This window comes from Dromiciops gliroides, chromosome 4 (genome assembly GCF_019393635.1).
Source record: "Dromiciops gliroides isolate mDroGli1 chromosome 4, mDroGli1.pri, whole genome shotgun sequence".
In the NCBI taxonomy this organism is placed as follows: domain Eukaryota; kingdom Metazoa; phylum Chordata; class Mammalia; order Microbiotheria; family Microbiotheriidae; genus Dromiciops; species Dromiciops gliroides.
In genome coordinates, this window is record NC_057864.1 from 198,752,606 (window position 1) to 198,765,695 (window position 13,090).

General features: G+C 41.3%; 1 protein-coding gene across 2 annotated transcripts in view; it reads right to left on the bottom strand.

Moving 5' to 3' along the window:
* Positions 1 to 9: 9 nt before the first annotated feature.
* Positions 10 to 13,090, bottom strand: part of NUP85 (nucleoporin 85) — a 30,861-nt gene continuing 17,780 nt past the window's right edge. For both annotated transcript variants that reach the window (XM_044002124.1, XM_044002125.1), the window contains 14 exons: positions 11,310 to 11,379; positions 10,137 to 10,258; positions 7,964 to 8,098; positions 6,917 to 7,039; positions 5,596 to 5,727; positions 3,790 to 3,896; positions 3,435 to 3,518; positions 3,209 to 3,274; positions 2,846 to 2,997; positions 1,494 to 1,611; positions 1,247 to 1,347; positions 788 to 939; positions 275 to 376; positions 10 to 196 (listed from right to left, as the gene is read on the bottom strand). In XM_044002124.1, the coding sequence (XP_043858059.1) occupies positions 95 to 196; positions 275 to 376; positions 788 to 939; positions 1,247 to 1,347; positions 1,494 to 1,611; positions 2,846 to 2,997; positions 3,209 to 3,274; positions 3,435 to 3,518; positions 3,790 to 3,896; positions 5,596 to 5,727; positions 6,917 to 7,039; positions 7,964 to 8,098; positions 10,137 to 10,258; positions 11,310 to 11,379 (1,566 nt within the window). In that variant the 3' untranslated portion in view covers positions 10 to 94. The remainder of the gene's footprint in view (positions 197 to 274; positions 377 to 787; positions 940 to 1,246; positions 1,348 to 1,493; positions 1,612 to 2,845; positions 2,998 to 3,208; positions 3,275 to 3,434; positions 3,519 to 3,789; positions 3,897 to 5,595; positions 5,728 to 6,916; positions 7,040 to 7,963; positions 8,099 to 10,136; positions 10,259 to 11,309; positions 11,380 to 13,090) is intronic.

The following is a 13,090-nucleotide window of genomic DNA, read 5'->3' on the forward strand; positions in this document are numbered from 1 at the left end:
AAAAAGTCCTTTTACTTGTAAAAAGAAAGCATTTATTTTTAGAAAAAACACCGTGCCGCACAAAGTAAAGGTCCTGGCAGCTCCTTTGACCACTTCACGAGCCTTCTATGGTTCCCTCTTTCACAATCGCCCGTGCAAGGTTTCGTGCAAGAGCAAGTCTCAGCATTTCCACTTTGGTCGTCTCAATGTCATCCTCCTAGAAACACAGTTTATTAGGCACAGCCTCCTCCTCCCCCACTGTGCAAGCCTCCCACCTTAATGGGGACCCAAGTACCTGGGGTCTCTGGCCCTCAAGATTTCTGGGCTCTGTTTTTCCTGTCGTCAGGTCCTCTAAGCACTGCATCAGCTCATAGGTCTGTTCAGCAGAAAAGATGACCTAAGGAAGATTGGAGCAGGGGGAGAGAAGTCTGATTACATTTCTTGACCAGAGACCATCAAAGTCTAACATAGGCCAAGCCTGTAATTCTCAAAATAAAGGTACAGTCAGCAGGACACTTGCTAATTAGAACCTGATCGCTCTCAAATTCATACTACCCAACCCTTCAAGCTGTTAATAATTCAAAGGCAGGGTCTCAGCTGACAGATGTCCTCACAAAGTCAAATTAGTTTAAGAAACAGTAAACATCTAGTCTGTAGCTAATGATATGGTTAAATCCTGAAAGAAGGCAAAGATCTTTTTAAAAAGAGTTCTTGCCTTTAATGACAAATTATAATCACTGGATTGTGTGGTATCAACTCCTTAAAGTACCAAAATTCACAGAGGGGAAAGACCATTGTGGGCTGGCACCTGTTTCTGTTCTAGTAGAGGAAGGGCATCAGTCAGTAGTGTCATCCAGAAGGATCGAGGGGCAATTTGGGAAGTCATCAGTGACAGCAGCAGTGAGGCCGCATCAGCAAAGCGCTTTTCCCCATAAAGCCGGTGAAACTCACGGTACTTTCCTATTGATCCAAGAGAAATAAAGTCAGATTGATGACAAATCCCAAAAGGGCCTTGGATTTAGGAAAACTACAGGTGCTACTAATTACAAAGAACTTCATCCTCATGTTGCAGGAAAAAGATGAGTCTGTCTCCCATTCTCCTTCCATCCCCCAAATAGCTACTACATGGAGCAGGGAGGTGGCTCCAAGATCCTAACATGTTTTACTGAAACAGAGGATGTCCCTAGTCTTCCAAGCCCAGGCAGACAATGACTGAGACACCATTTGCACCCTCCTCTGAGCATGATGAGCAGCCCCTGGGAGATACCTAGGAAAGTCAAACGGTCACTGAGCATCATAGCTGGGCCCAGGTTGTCAATGAGGTCCAAGTCTGAGAAACTGCCCCGTTCACAATAATCCTTTAGGAACCTATAGAAAAATACCCTGGATGAAGTCAAAGGCAGTAGGGACTCTTCCCTCCTCAAATACCACATTAAGCCCTAAGAAAGGTTTGTAGCACTTCCCCCTAGCCAACTGTTCATAAGAATGAGGAAAAAAGCCCTGCCCAGACCCACCTATCAGAGACAAGGGTGGCAAAAGCTGCATCTTTGGCTCGGATACTCCAGGACAAGGCAGAGCCCAGGCGGTTGTTGCAGACAGCTTTCATGGCAAGGATCTTACAGATGCTTCGAACTTTCCAAAAGGAAGAAGATAAATAGCAGATTCTAGATGATCCATTCCATACCTAACAGGGCACTTCCTTTCCCACTCCTGCATGGCCTATCCCCACTGTGCTCTATGTATAGGAATGTCAAAGACAGGATTGGAAATCTTCAGTGTCATAGTCATCTCATTGCTCTGCCCACAAACACCCAATACCACAGTATCCAGCAGAATAGTTCTTAGGAAATGGCTACCAAATAATGCATTTTAAGGAGCAACAGAGGGACCGCTAAGGCCCTCCAATATGTCTCCCTCAATGTTTGGAACAGTGCCTGAAATCCCAACATAACAGATTTTGTTACTTTAGGTCTTGAAAACTATTCTTGACTCCTGAGGAACCCCTGGGAAAGATAGTATCTTTTTTTTTTTTTTTAAGTGAGGCAATTGGGGTTAAGTGACTTGCCCAGGGTCACACAGCTAGTAAGTGTTAAGTGTCTGAGGCCGGATTTGAACTCAGGTACTCCTGACTCCAGGGCCAGTACTCTATCCACTGCACTACCTAGCTGCCCCGGAAAGATAGTATCTTAAACTTTTATGATTCAACATCTAAGTTTGGATTAAATCCTTTGGTGGGAAAAGAAGAGGCTTGAAAGAAGACAGGAAGGGAGAAATCTTCAATTTTGTTTGGAGCATGAGCTAGAAAGAACTGTGTAATCAGTCTACCTCATTGTACAGATGAGGAAACTAAGTGACAAGGTCACAGTGGTAGTAAGTGGCAAAGGCAGAATTTTAACCCAAAATATGGTGTACTGGCTCCCTAAGGAATTCAGGCCTGCTGCAATTAAAGAATCAGTCTAGGATCACACAGCTAGTATCAGAAATGGAACTGGATCATAAGGTTTTGTGATTCCAACACCAGCACTCTATATGTTAGGCCATGCTACAGAAGCTAAACTGGGGCTGCCAGATACAAATTCCCATAAAAGTAAGGACTATTTAAACAGAGGTGGAATGTGTTTTTTTAGTAAATCTGATCCCTGATTGGTTCTAGCTCATAAGCATGTCGTCATTTATAGATTATGAACTCTCTTGCACTCCCCATATTATATTTCCAATATCTAGCTGGTCCAGACTGACAATGAAGAGACCCCTTCTAATGACCTAATCCCCACCCTGAAGTTTTGAATACAAGGGGAATGATAGGTACCAATGGTTCACTGATTCACCACAGAATAAAAGCAGTCAAGAAGAGGGCCCATCTTACCTTGTTCAGTCATCTGCCGCCTCTCACAGATCCGAAGTACTTTGAGAGCCTTCTGCTCTGTGTTTAGGGGAATCCGCTCAATATGTAGCTCCAGGTAAACCCTGCCCAGCTCTGGACAATGGTCAAAGTAATCCACACCTAGTTGCCACAGGCTGAAAACAAAATCCCCCAAAAAACGGGTATGGGGCAACCCTGGGTAGGTCCAACTGCTATTCTGGGCAAACTAGGCACTAGCAGCTGAGATAAATGTCCTTTAGATCCCGCATTGCTTTAGTAGGTAGCTGGCTGCATAAGAAAACAGTCCAAGCCACTCCTCTCCCAATTTCACCCAAAAAACTCCCAACCCTGCCCAAGTATTCCTACCTATGATGAGAAAACAGTCCTGAAGCATATTCAAGCAGAAGGAATTCTCGCATATTGGAACCAAAACTGAAATAAAACTCACTGTGAGATTATTAGCAACCAAAGCCTGTCTTAGGTTTTAAACCGTTAGCCAGACTCTGCTCCCATCCCCGCTTATCCAATTCACTGCTTCTCAAGAGCATCATAAGAGTGCCCATTCCCTGCCACCACCCTCTGCCACACTTACTAGAGGTTGTGAGAATGGAGAAGTTTGCAGTGATCAAGTAGGTCTGTCAAGTGAGCAACAAACCACCAATTGCTCAGGGCAATGCTGTAGAGGCAGATATCAATGCAAAAGTGAGACAGGGTAGGTAGTTTAGAAGAGATTTGAAAACATTCTCAACATGGGCAGCTTTTCCTTAAGAGATCTTTCCTATTCTCTTGGATATAATGGTAGCTCCATTTATTTCTACTCTTCAGGAAGGCTGCCCCTTTTACCAGGGAAAGTTATCACCTTCAGTTAGACAGATGGGCCCAACTTACTTGGGAGGGAGAGAAACTGGCGAGAGGTAAGAGACAGAGAAGACCAGAATGATTCCTACCTGCACTCCTTGATGACTTGATGAATGTCAAATTCAAAGGCTGCCATCAAAATGTTGTCCAAGGGTTCTGGATTACTGTCACCTCCCAGAAAGAGATCTAGGCTGGACTGTGGGGGAGGTTACAATATGAACTCAATTACAAGGGTGGATAAAGGTTACTGGGGAAAGGCAAAATTAAGGTACAAAGTTGGGAACCCCAGGGAAAGGTGATGGGATTTACCCCAAGAGGACCCAATTACACCACCTTGGAATCTACTCCTTTTTTGAAAAGAACTTCTAGGAAAACTGAAAGGAAGTTTGTCAGAAGTTAGAATTAGGCCAACACTTATGGTATGATCTGAATATAAAAGGTCACTCATAAAAAATATTAGAAGAGAACAAGATCAAGTACTCAACTATGGCTAGGGAATGACTTTTTTTTTTTAATTTTTGCTAGGCGATGAGGGTTAAGTGACTTGCCCAGGGTCACACAGCTAGTTAAGTGTCAAGTGTCTGAGGCTGGATTTGAACTCGGGCACTCCTGAATCCAAGGCCAGTGCTTTATCCACTGCGCCACCTAGTTGCCCCTGGGAATGATTCTTAATAAGGAATAGAGAAAACTTTATGAAAGACAAAATGGTAAATTTTCACTATATAAAATTAAAATGCTTTTGTTCCAATAAAATCAACAAAGAAGGAACATCACCAATAAAAGTCTGATTCCCAAAACAGAGAACTGACATAACACCAAGAGCTATTCCTCAATATAGAAATGATCAAAGGATATTAACATACTTCAAAAGAAATTTTGCAAACTAAAGACCACCCTCCCCTAAAATGCTCTAAATCACCAATAGGAAAAGGACCATCACCTCACTCTCCACAAACTGGTAGAAATGAAAAAAGATAATAATAATGTTGAAGTGGATGTGGGAAGATAGGCACCATAATGTGCTGGGTTTTTTGAGACAATCAGATTAAGTGACTTGACCAGAGTCATAGCCAGTAACTGTCTGAGGCCAGACTTGAACTCATGTCCTCCTGACTCCAGGGCCAGTGCTCTATCCACTGCACCACCTAGGTAACCCAATAATTCAGTGCTGATAGAACTGTGAAGTGGTCTAACCTTCTGGATTTCAAATGAGAATTATGCAGGAAAACTAAATATTCCATACCTAGCAAACCCATCCTTGGGCTTATAACCCAGAAAAGACAATGACAGGAAAAAGGTCCAAGGGATGCCAAAATATCCCTAACCACTCTATGATAGCAAAGATCTGGAAACAAAGTGAGTGCTCACTAATTAGGGAATGGTTCAAAAACAAAAACAAAACAACAAAATCATGGTTTGTGAATCTAATGGATTATCAATCATTGTACAATAAGAAATTATGAATGTGAAAAATACAGAGAAATAAAGATTTGTATTAACTGATGTAAGATGAAATAAGCAGAATCAAGGGAATTATCCAGTTACCACAACACTGTAAATGAAAAGATCACTAAAATGAAGCTGAATTTTGAGTAATGGGAAAACAAACAAATGTCCAAGGGAAGATAGAATGAAACATAACCCTTCTGTAACAGAGAAGTAGACATCTACTAGAATAGAATATTATATAGATCGTTAAGACAATGTTTCTATATCAGATGCTTTTGTTTTGTTACAAAGTAACGTCTGATAATGGAAGGGGGAAGTAATAACTGTGACATCAAGAAAAAGAGCAACAATAAAACATTCTTTTAAATAATAAAACCCTGATTTTTCCAGATTACAGGATCCTCAGCCCACAACTTTCTCTCATAACGTGGTGACCTCAGACTTACCTGGGCATAGAAGTGCAGTTCAATGGGTTTCACTGTGGGGTGAGAGTAGAGGAGCCTAGTCACCAGGAAATGATACCAGTTACTGAGAAGTTCCTTTTGCTCCAGTAAAGCGCGGTCATCTCCTAGCATGATCTAAGAGAAGAGGCTTCTGTCAGCTCAGCACAGTCCATTCCCCTTAGGACCAGTTCTTGACCCCAGGACAAGGGCACATGCATGTCTCCCTCTGGATGGTTCCCGGACACTTCTTTTTCCTCTGAGAGAACAAATGCTCTGCTCTTACTGCTGGGGTGGACTACCCAGGCAGAGCAAGGGTTCTTAACTGGAGGACTATAAACTTGTTTGTAAAGCTATATAACTGTTTTCCTCTGTTGTCCTATGTATTTATTTTATGCTTTTAAAAATGTTATTTAAAAGTTTTTGTACAAACAGAAGAAATGCATCCAAAATTAGAAGGGAGGCAGAAAGCTGGGAAACAATTTTTACAGCCAGTACTTCTGATAAAGGCCTCATTTCTAAAATATATAGGGAACTAAATCAAATTTATAAGAATCCAAGTCATTCCCCAATTGAGAAATGGTCAAAGGATATGAACAGGCAGTTTTCTGATGAAGAAATCAAAGCTATCTATTCCCATATGAAAAAATGCTCTAAATCACTACTGATTAGAGAGATGCAAATTAAAACAACTCTGAGGTACCACCTGACACCTATCAGATTGGCTAAAATGACAAAAAAGGAAAATAATAAATATTGGAGAATCTGTAGAAAAAGTGGAACACTAATACATTGTTGGTGGAGCTGTGAACTGATCCAACCATTCTGGAGATCAATTTGGGATTATGCCCAAAGGGCTCTGAAGCTGTGCATACCCTTTGACCCAGCAATACCACTTTTGGGTCTTTTTCCCAAAGAAATCATGGAAAGGGGAAAGGGACCCACATGTAAAAAAATATTTGGAAGTTGAGGGGATGCCCATCAATTGGGGAACGGCTGGACAAGTTGTGGTATATGAATACAATGGAATACTATTGTGCTGTAAGAAATGACAAGCAGGAGGAGTTCAGAGAAACATGAAGGGTCTTGCATGAGCTGATGATGAGTGAGATGAGCAGAACCAGAAGAACATTGTACACAGTATCATCAACATTGAGTGTTGATCTACTGTGATGGACTATCTTTACATTTAAAGGGGAAAATAAATAAATAAATAAGAAATGTTATTTTCAGGATGTGTCCATACACTTCCTGGACTGCTAAAGCAGGTGAAGAACTCCTGGGCTACAAGTCCACTGACAGTCTACCCAGGTCCCTGCCCACAGACCTTGCAGAGAGACTCCAAGTGAGGGTTAGAAGCAAAGGTGCCATCTTGAAGATGTCGCTCACATTCCTCATGCCAGTGCTGCCATTTCAGCTCCAGTTCTGTCAATGTCTGTGTGTTGCCAGGCTACAAAGGAAAAGGGCTCATTATGAAAAGTTCTCTTCCTCTCCCCTTTCTCTCCAGCAATAACCCTACTAGGCATATATCCAAAATAGGTTAAAGAAAAGGTAGAGATCTTTTATGTACAAAAATATTTATAGCAGCACTTTTTGTAGAAGTAAAGACCTGAAAACAAAACAGATGGCCATAAATAGACTGGGAAACGGTGAAACAAACTGGTGCATGTACATGGGAACATCATTGTTGCAAGAAACAACAAATATGAAGAATTCGGAGAAATTTGGTTTTCTGTGAACCATTTACACAATGACCATAATGTCAAGGAAAACAAGCCTGAAAAGCTTCAGGATTCTGATCAGAGCAGTGACCAGTCAGGACTTTATAGGTCTCCTTCCACTTCTCAGCAGATTACAGGTGAAAAATGAGGCATCTTGTTAGATACATAGTTTTAACTTAACTATATTTTAGTGAGGGAGGGCTCTACTTTATGTGAGAGGATAGGAGCAACATTGGGAAATGAAAACAATGGGAAAAAGAGCAGTAACAAAGGCTATGCGGGTTAAATGACTTGCCCAAGGTCACACAGCTAGTATCAAGCGTCTGAAGCTGGATTTGAACTCAGGTCTTCCTGAATCCAGGGCCTGTGCTTTATCCACTGTGCCACCTAGCTGCCCCTAGACAAAAGTTTTTAAAAAGCAATTTCCCAAGGGGCAGTTAGATGGCACAGTGGATAGAGCACCGGCCCTGGAGTCAGGAGTACCTGAGTTCAAATCCGGCCTCAGACACTTAACACTAGCTGTGTGACCCTGGGCAAGTCACTTAACCCCAATTGCCTCACTTAAAAAAAAAAAAGGCAATTTCCCCACAGCCCCGTTTGGTTGGTTCCTTGATATAGACATGTTGCCCAGTAATGAGGCTATTTCTACTTACGCTAAGAATAGGCATTGTCCTCATCAGGTCTCCCAGGACTTTGCACATGGTGGCTGAAGCAGGGTTAGCATCAGCTTCTTTGGACAGCATTTGCCTTGCCTCGTCCAGGCGGCCCTGCAGCACGAAGAGAGTTGCCTGCAAGAGACCCCAAGTCCATCTATCCATAGGAAGCCAGGAGGGCCAGAGTCCCCCCTACTGGTTCTGAGGTGGGGATGCTATCTCCCTAAATAAAGTCTTTAGCTCCATGGATCTACTTCTGCAGTCCAACAAGGACTTTTCCCTTACCTCAGAGGAATCTCTGCACCAACAAAAGTTCAGGAACAAGTCCTAATGCTAACCCCTTGGCCAAATTCCAGTTTTTTAAATAGAACTGATTCTTAATTATCTTTCAGTAACAAAAGAAAGCAGACCAAAGTTCACCTATTGTCTTGGACAGGTTTCTTCCCTACCCTGACAGGATCACAGGATTCCTTAGAAATTATATCTTGTCCAATTCTTTCCACTTACAGGTGAGGAAACCAAGGCCCAAAGAGCTTAAGTGGTTTGCCCAATGTCATAAAGCTATTAAATAACAGAGCTGAAATTTAAACCTGGATCCTCTGATTCCAGATCCAGCACCACACCTTAGCAGAGGTTGTCATGAATCCCCTAGTGGCGACTGGAAAAGGTCTTCACTATCCACTGTAGTGAGAGAACTCTTCCCTGCTGCCACCTAATCAGGCTTTAGCAAGACTTAATAGAATTTGGAACTGGTCTTAGAGGGAGGGAATTTCTTTCTAAAAAATATTCTAAATTTAACTATGAATTCCTTTCAGCTGATCTTCACTGATTACATATCAAAAAAAGAGTCTCTCCGGGGGCGGAGCCAAGATGGCGGAGGAGAGGCTGTGACTCCCACAAGCTCCAAAAAAAGAGTCTCTCCAAGGACAGCATGGGATAGTGAACAGAATATTGGATTTAGGTTCCCATTATGCCTCTAATATTTCCTAGTTATGTGATCATGGGAAAATCACACCTCCCAAAGCCTCAGTTTCCTTATCTGTAAAATGAATGAAAAAGCATTAGTATTCAAAGTTATTAAATACTTACTATGTGTTAAGCTCCTGCTCTTAAGGAGCTTACACTCTCTTTTTTTTGGGGGGGGGGATGAGGCAATTGGGGTTACATGACTTGCCCAGGGTCACACAGCCAGTGTCAAGTGTCTGAGGCCAGATTTGAACTCAGGTCCTCCTGACTCCAGGGCCAGTGCTCTATCCACTTTGCCACCTAGCTGCCCCAGAAGCTTACACTCTTAACTGGGGAATACAAGATATAAAAAGGAAGTTTCCAAGGGTGCAGCAACTGACAAATGATAAGGCCCAGGGGGTCCTCAGGTTGCATTAGGATAAAGACAAAGCACATGGTAAGGCCTGCAGGACCTCAGAATAGAAACTGGAAGGCAGATAGAAGGCCTGGTAGATCTTCCATCTCAAATGTAAGAACAGCTGGTGATTCTCATCTCATCAGAATGATGTGAGCAGTCAAGCAGCCTGAAGGGGTTCTAGGTAGCTGAGAGCCAGGGACAGAGAGAAAGGAAGGGGGAAGGCTCTTCTCTACTTCAGCCAACCAGATAGGTTCTAGCTAGCCTGGAGCCAACTGAGAGGACAAAGGGAAGACACGGGAGAAAGGATGCCCTCAGTGGTGGTGGTCTTCTTGCTGCCCAGTGGCCCTGATAGGTCTGGGGTAGGGGAAGGCTGTGAAGGGAAGAAAAGGGCAGATGCACCTCTTGTAATGGCTGGTTTTCCCATTGGCTGGAAGCTCTAGGTTAGGGGAGGGGTTTGAAGCGAAGGCAATGGGGAACGGTATGCCCTATGGTAGGTTTTCCTATACTATTCTGTCTTTCCCACCCTAGGGATTCTAGGCAGGCAGGAACAGTGGGAGGGAGAAAAGGAAAATGATAACATTCAAACTACCTCTCTCAGAGTTGTTATGAGGAAATCGTTTTATAACCTTAAAGCAACTATCTAAATTTTCTCTGGGACAGGAGAAAAAAGATGAAAAATATTTCTACAGTCAATACTATCAACTGGTCATAATAACTATCTATAGGACATGGCTTTTGGCTTACAGACCCACCCAAGAGTAACTGGTACCAAAGTTCTGAAGAGAGAGCCAGCTAGTATTCAGTTCTCACCAAATTCCAGAAGTTCTCATGTTTGTTTGGATTTTCACTACCAAGAACGTCTGCTGACAATCCATCCATCTCACACACATGTAGTCGGACCCAGTCAAGGAGGTGAAGGAGTAGAGGGCCAGCTGGGAGTAAAGACTACAGTCACATATTAATCCACAAGCTTCCTCTGTAATCACTTTCATTTTCCCACATTAGAGATGAAGAAGTTAAGGCAGAGATGCTGCTTATGAGGAATTATCAATTAATATTATTGGCATGCCCTTGGTTATTATGAGCAGATCTCTAAAAATCACTGTGCCAGAAGCAGAAGTGAAACCGGCTCCTATACATCCATAGCCTCTATTTCCTAACTTTTAGCTATCAAATTAAGCCCCGTGGCCATTAATAAAGAGATGTGAACCACTATGACTAATGCCCCAGCCCCCCAAATGAAATCCCAATTGGCCCTTTGCAGCATCAGTTATCCTCACCCTAAGCCCCACAAGCAACTATGACGCCAAGGATCAAATTCTCAGAGTTAAACTCCCTTCTTTCCACTCAAATATATGAAAATCTCCAAAATTCCCTGGACGTTGACCTGAATTCAGTTTAATATACATTTACTAAGTGCTTCTGTGTGCAGAGACGGTACTAGGAACAAGGGATACAAGATGAAAATTTACAACAGTCCCCCACCTACCAGTCTACAATCAAATAAGAAGGATAAGACATAGACACATAAATATAAGGTAGAATGTTATGAGGGCAATGGAAAACATTCTATAAGAAATATGAGAAGGAAGGACATATTTTCTTTTGGGGAAAGAGAGAATCTACCTAATATTTTAATTTCCTAGAAGGTCTTAACTGTACCATTAATATTCTTTCCATTCAGTGCTATGCAAAATATCATACACCTTTTGGTAGTTAAGGCATCTGATGGTGAAACTGATGAAAATTCACCAACAAAATCAACAATGTACAAGTAACATGAAAGACTCTGTACAAGGCACTGAGGACAAAAAAAAGTGAAAGCCCCTGCCTTTAATCAGCTTACATTTAACTGAGGAAAAGGATGAAAGATGAGAAGAATACTTTAAGCAAGAAATTCTACAAAATAGAAACAGAAGGTAAAGGTGGGAGAAGAGCAATGATCTTTAAAAACTTTTTATATTAGCATCACATTATTCTCACCTGGGGCTACTTCAATAAAGAGGATCTCACAAAGGTTCCAGATCAACTCCATTGCAGAAAGAATAGAAACCTAGGGGGAGAATCAAGAATAGACTTGAATTAAGAAAAATCACTCTGTGATAATAATGGAACAGAGCAGGAACTGAACCATAAAGCTGTCAGAAAGGCTCGTGCATGAGAAAATAAATGTTTTGCTGAATTTGGCAGAGCACATAGGATGGATAAATAACAATTATCACTATTAAAATAAACTGAAAATTAATCTTCTTGTCCCAGGTAGGGTAAATAACCTAAAACCTTTCTAATGATTAGAGAAAAGACAAAATAGAACACTTCTATTTAAGTCCCCAGCTTAAGACCAAGATATATTATTAAAATAACATATCTGAGAGCAGTTAGGTGGTGCAATGGATAAAGCACCAGCCCTGGATTCAGGAGGACCTGAGTTCAAATCCAGCCTCAGACACTTGACACTTACTAGCTGTGTGACCCTGGGCAAGTCACTTAACGCTCAATACCTGCCCCCCTCCCCAAAAATAAAAGAAAGTAACAGATCTGAAAATGGGTGAAAATGCTAACACCATACTAACTATATGGCTAGAAACTAAGAACTCAACTCTCTATCCCAGGTCACAACTATATCCACCTGGCAAATTTAGGATATTTCCATTGATCAACAATATTTCCTGAGTACCTATTATATGCAAAGTCCTTTTCTGAGAGGAGGAAGCAAGCATAAAACAATCTCTGCTCTCAAGAACCTTACCACAGAGTTAAGGAGAAGGGCCAGCCAATTCCATTTAAGAACTCGAGTATAAAACAAATGTTAGAGGTATAGAACAATTTTTATATGACTATAGATAGCTATGATTTCTTTGCCTGAAAACTGCATGTTCATATATTTGACCATTTATCAGTTGGGGGATGGCTTATATTCTTATAAATGACTTGTTTCTCTAAATATTTGAGAAATGAGGCCTTTATCAGAGATATTTTTTGAAGAGTTTTACTCCCAATTTTCTCTTTTCCTTCTAATTTTGGTTGGTCTTATTTGTGTAAAAATTTTAATTCTACATAGTCAAGATTACCTATTTTACATTTCATAATGCTCTTTATATTTTGTTTAGTCCTAAATTCTTCCCTTACCATAAATCTGACAGGTTCTCTGCTCTCCTAATTTGCTTATTTATGCCCTTTATGCATAAATCATGTATCCATTTTGACCGCATTTTGGTATATGGTATGAAATGTTGGTCTATAACTAGTTTCTGCCATACTGTTTTCCAATTTTCCCAGTAGTTTTTTGTTTTCAGTTTTTGTTGTTGTTTTTTTTGGTGAGGCAATTGGGGTTAAGTGACTTGACCAGGGTCACACAGCTAATAAGTGTCAAGTGTCTGAGGCTGGATTTGAACTCAGGTCCTCCTGACTCCAGGGCTGGTGCTCTATCCACTGAACCACCTAGCTGCCCCTTCCCAGTAGTTTTTGTCAAACAAAGAAGTTTCTGTCTCAAAAGACTGGATCTTTGGGTTTATCATATAGTCTATTACTATGGTCATTTACTATAATATATTGTGTACCTAATTTATTCCACTGATTCACCACTCTATTTCTTATCCAGTACCAAATGGTTTTGATAATTAACACTTTATGATGCAGTTTGAGATCTAGTACAGTTAGACTACCTCTCTTCACATTTTTTAATATTGATTCCCTTAATATCCTTGTCCTTTTGTTTTTCCAGATGAGTACTACCTCATGCTTATCAAATTGGCTAATGTGAC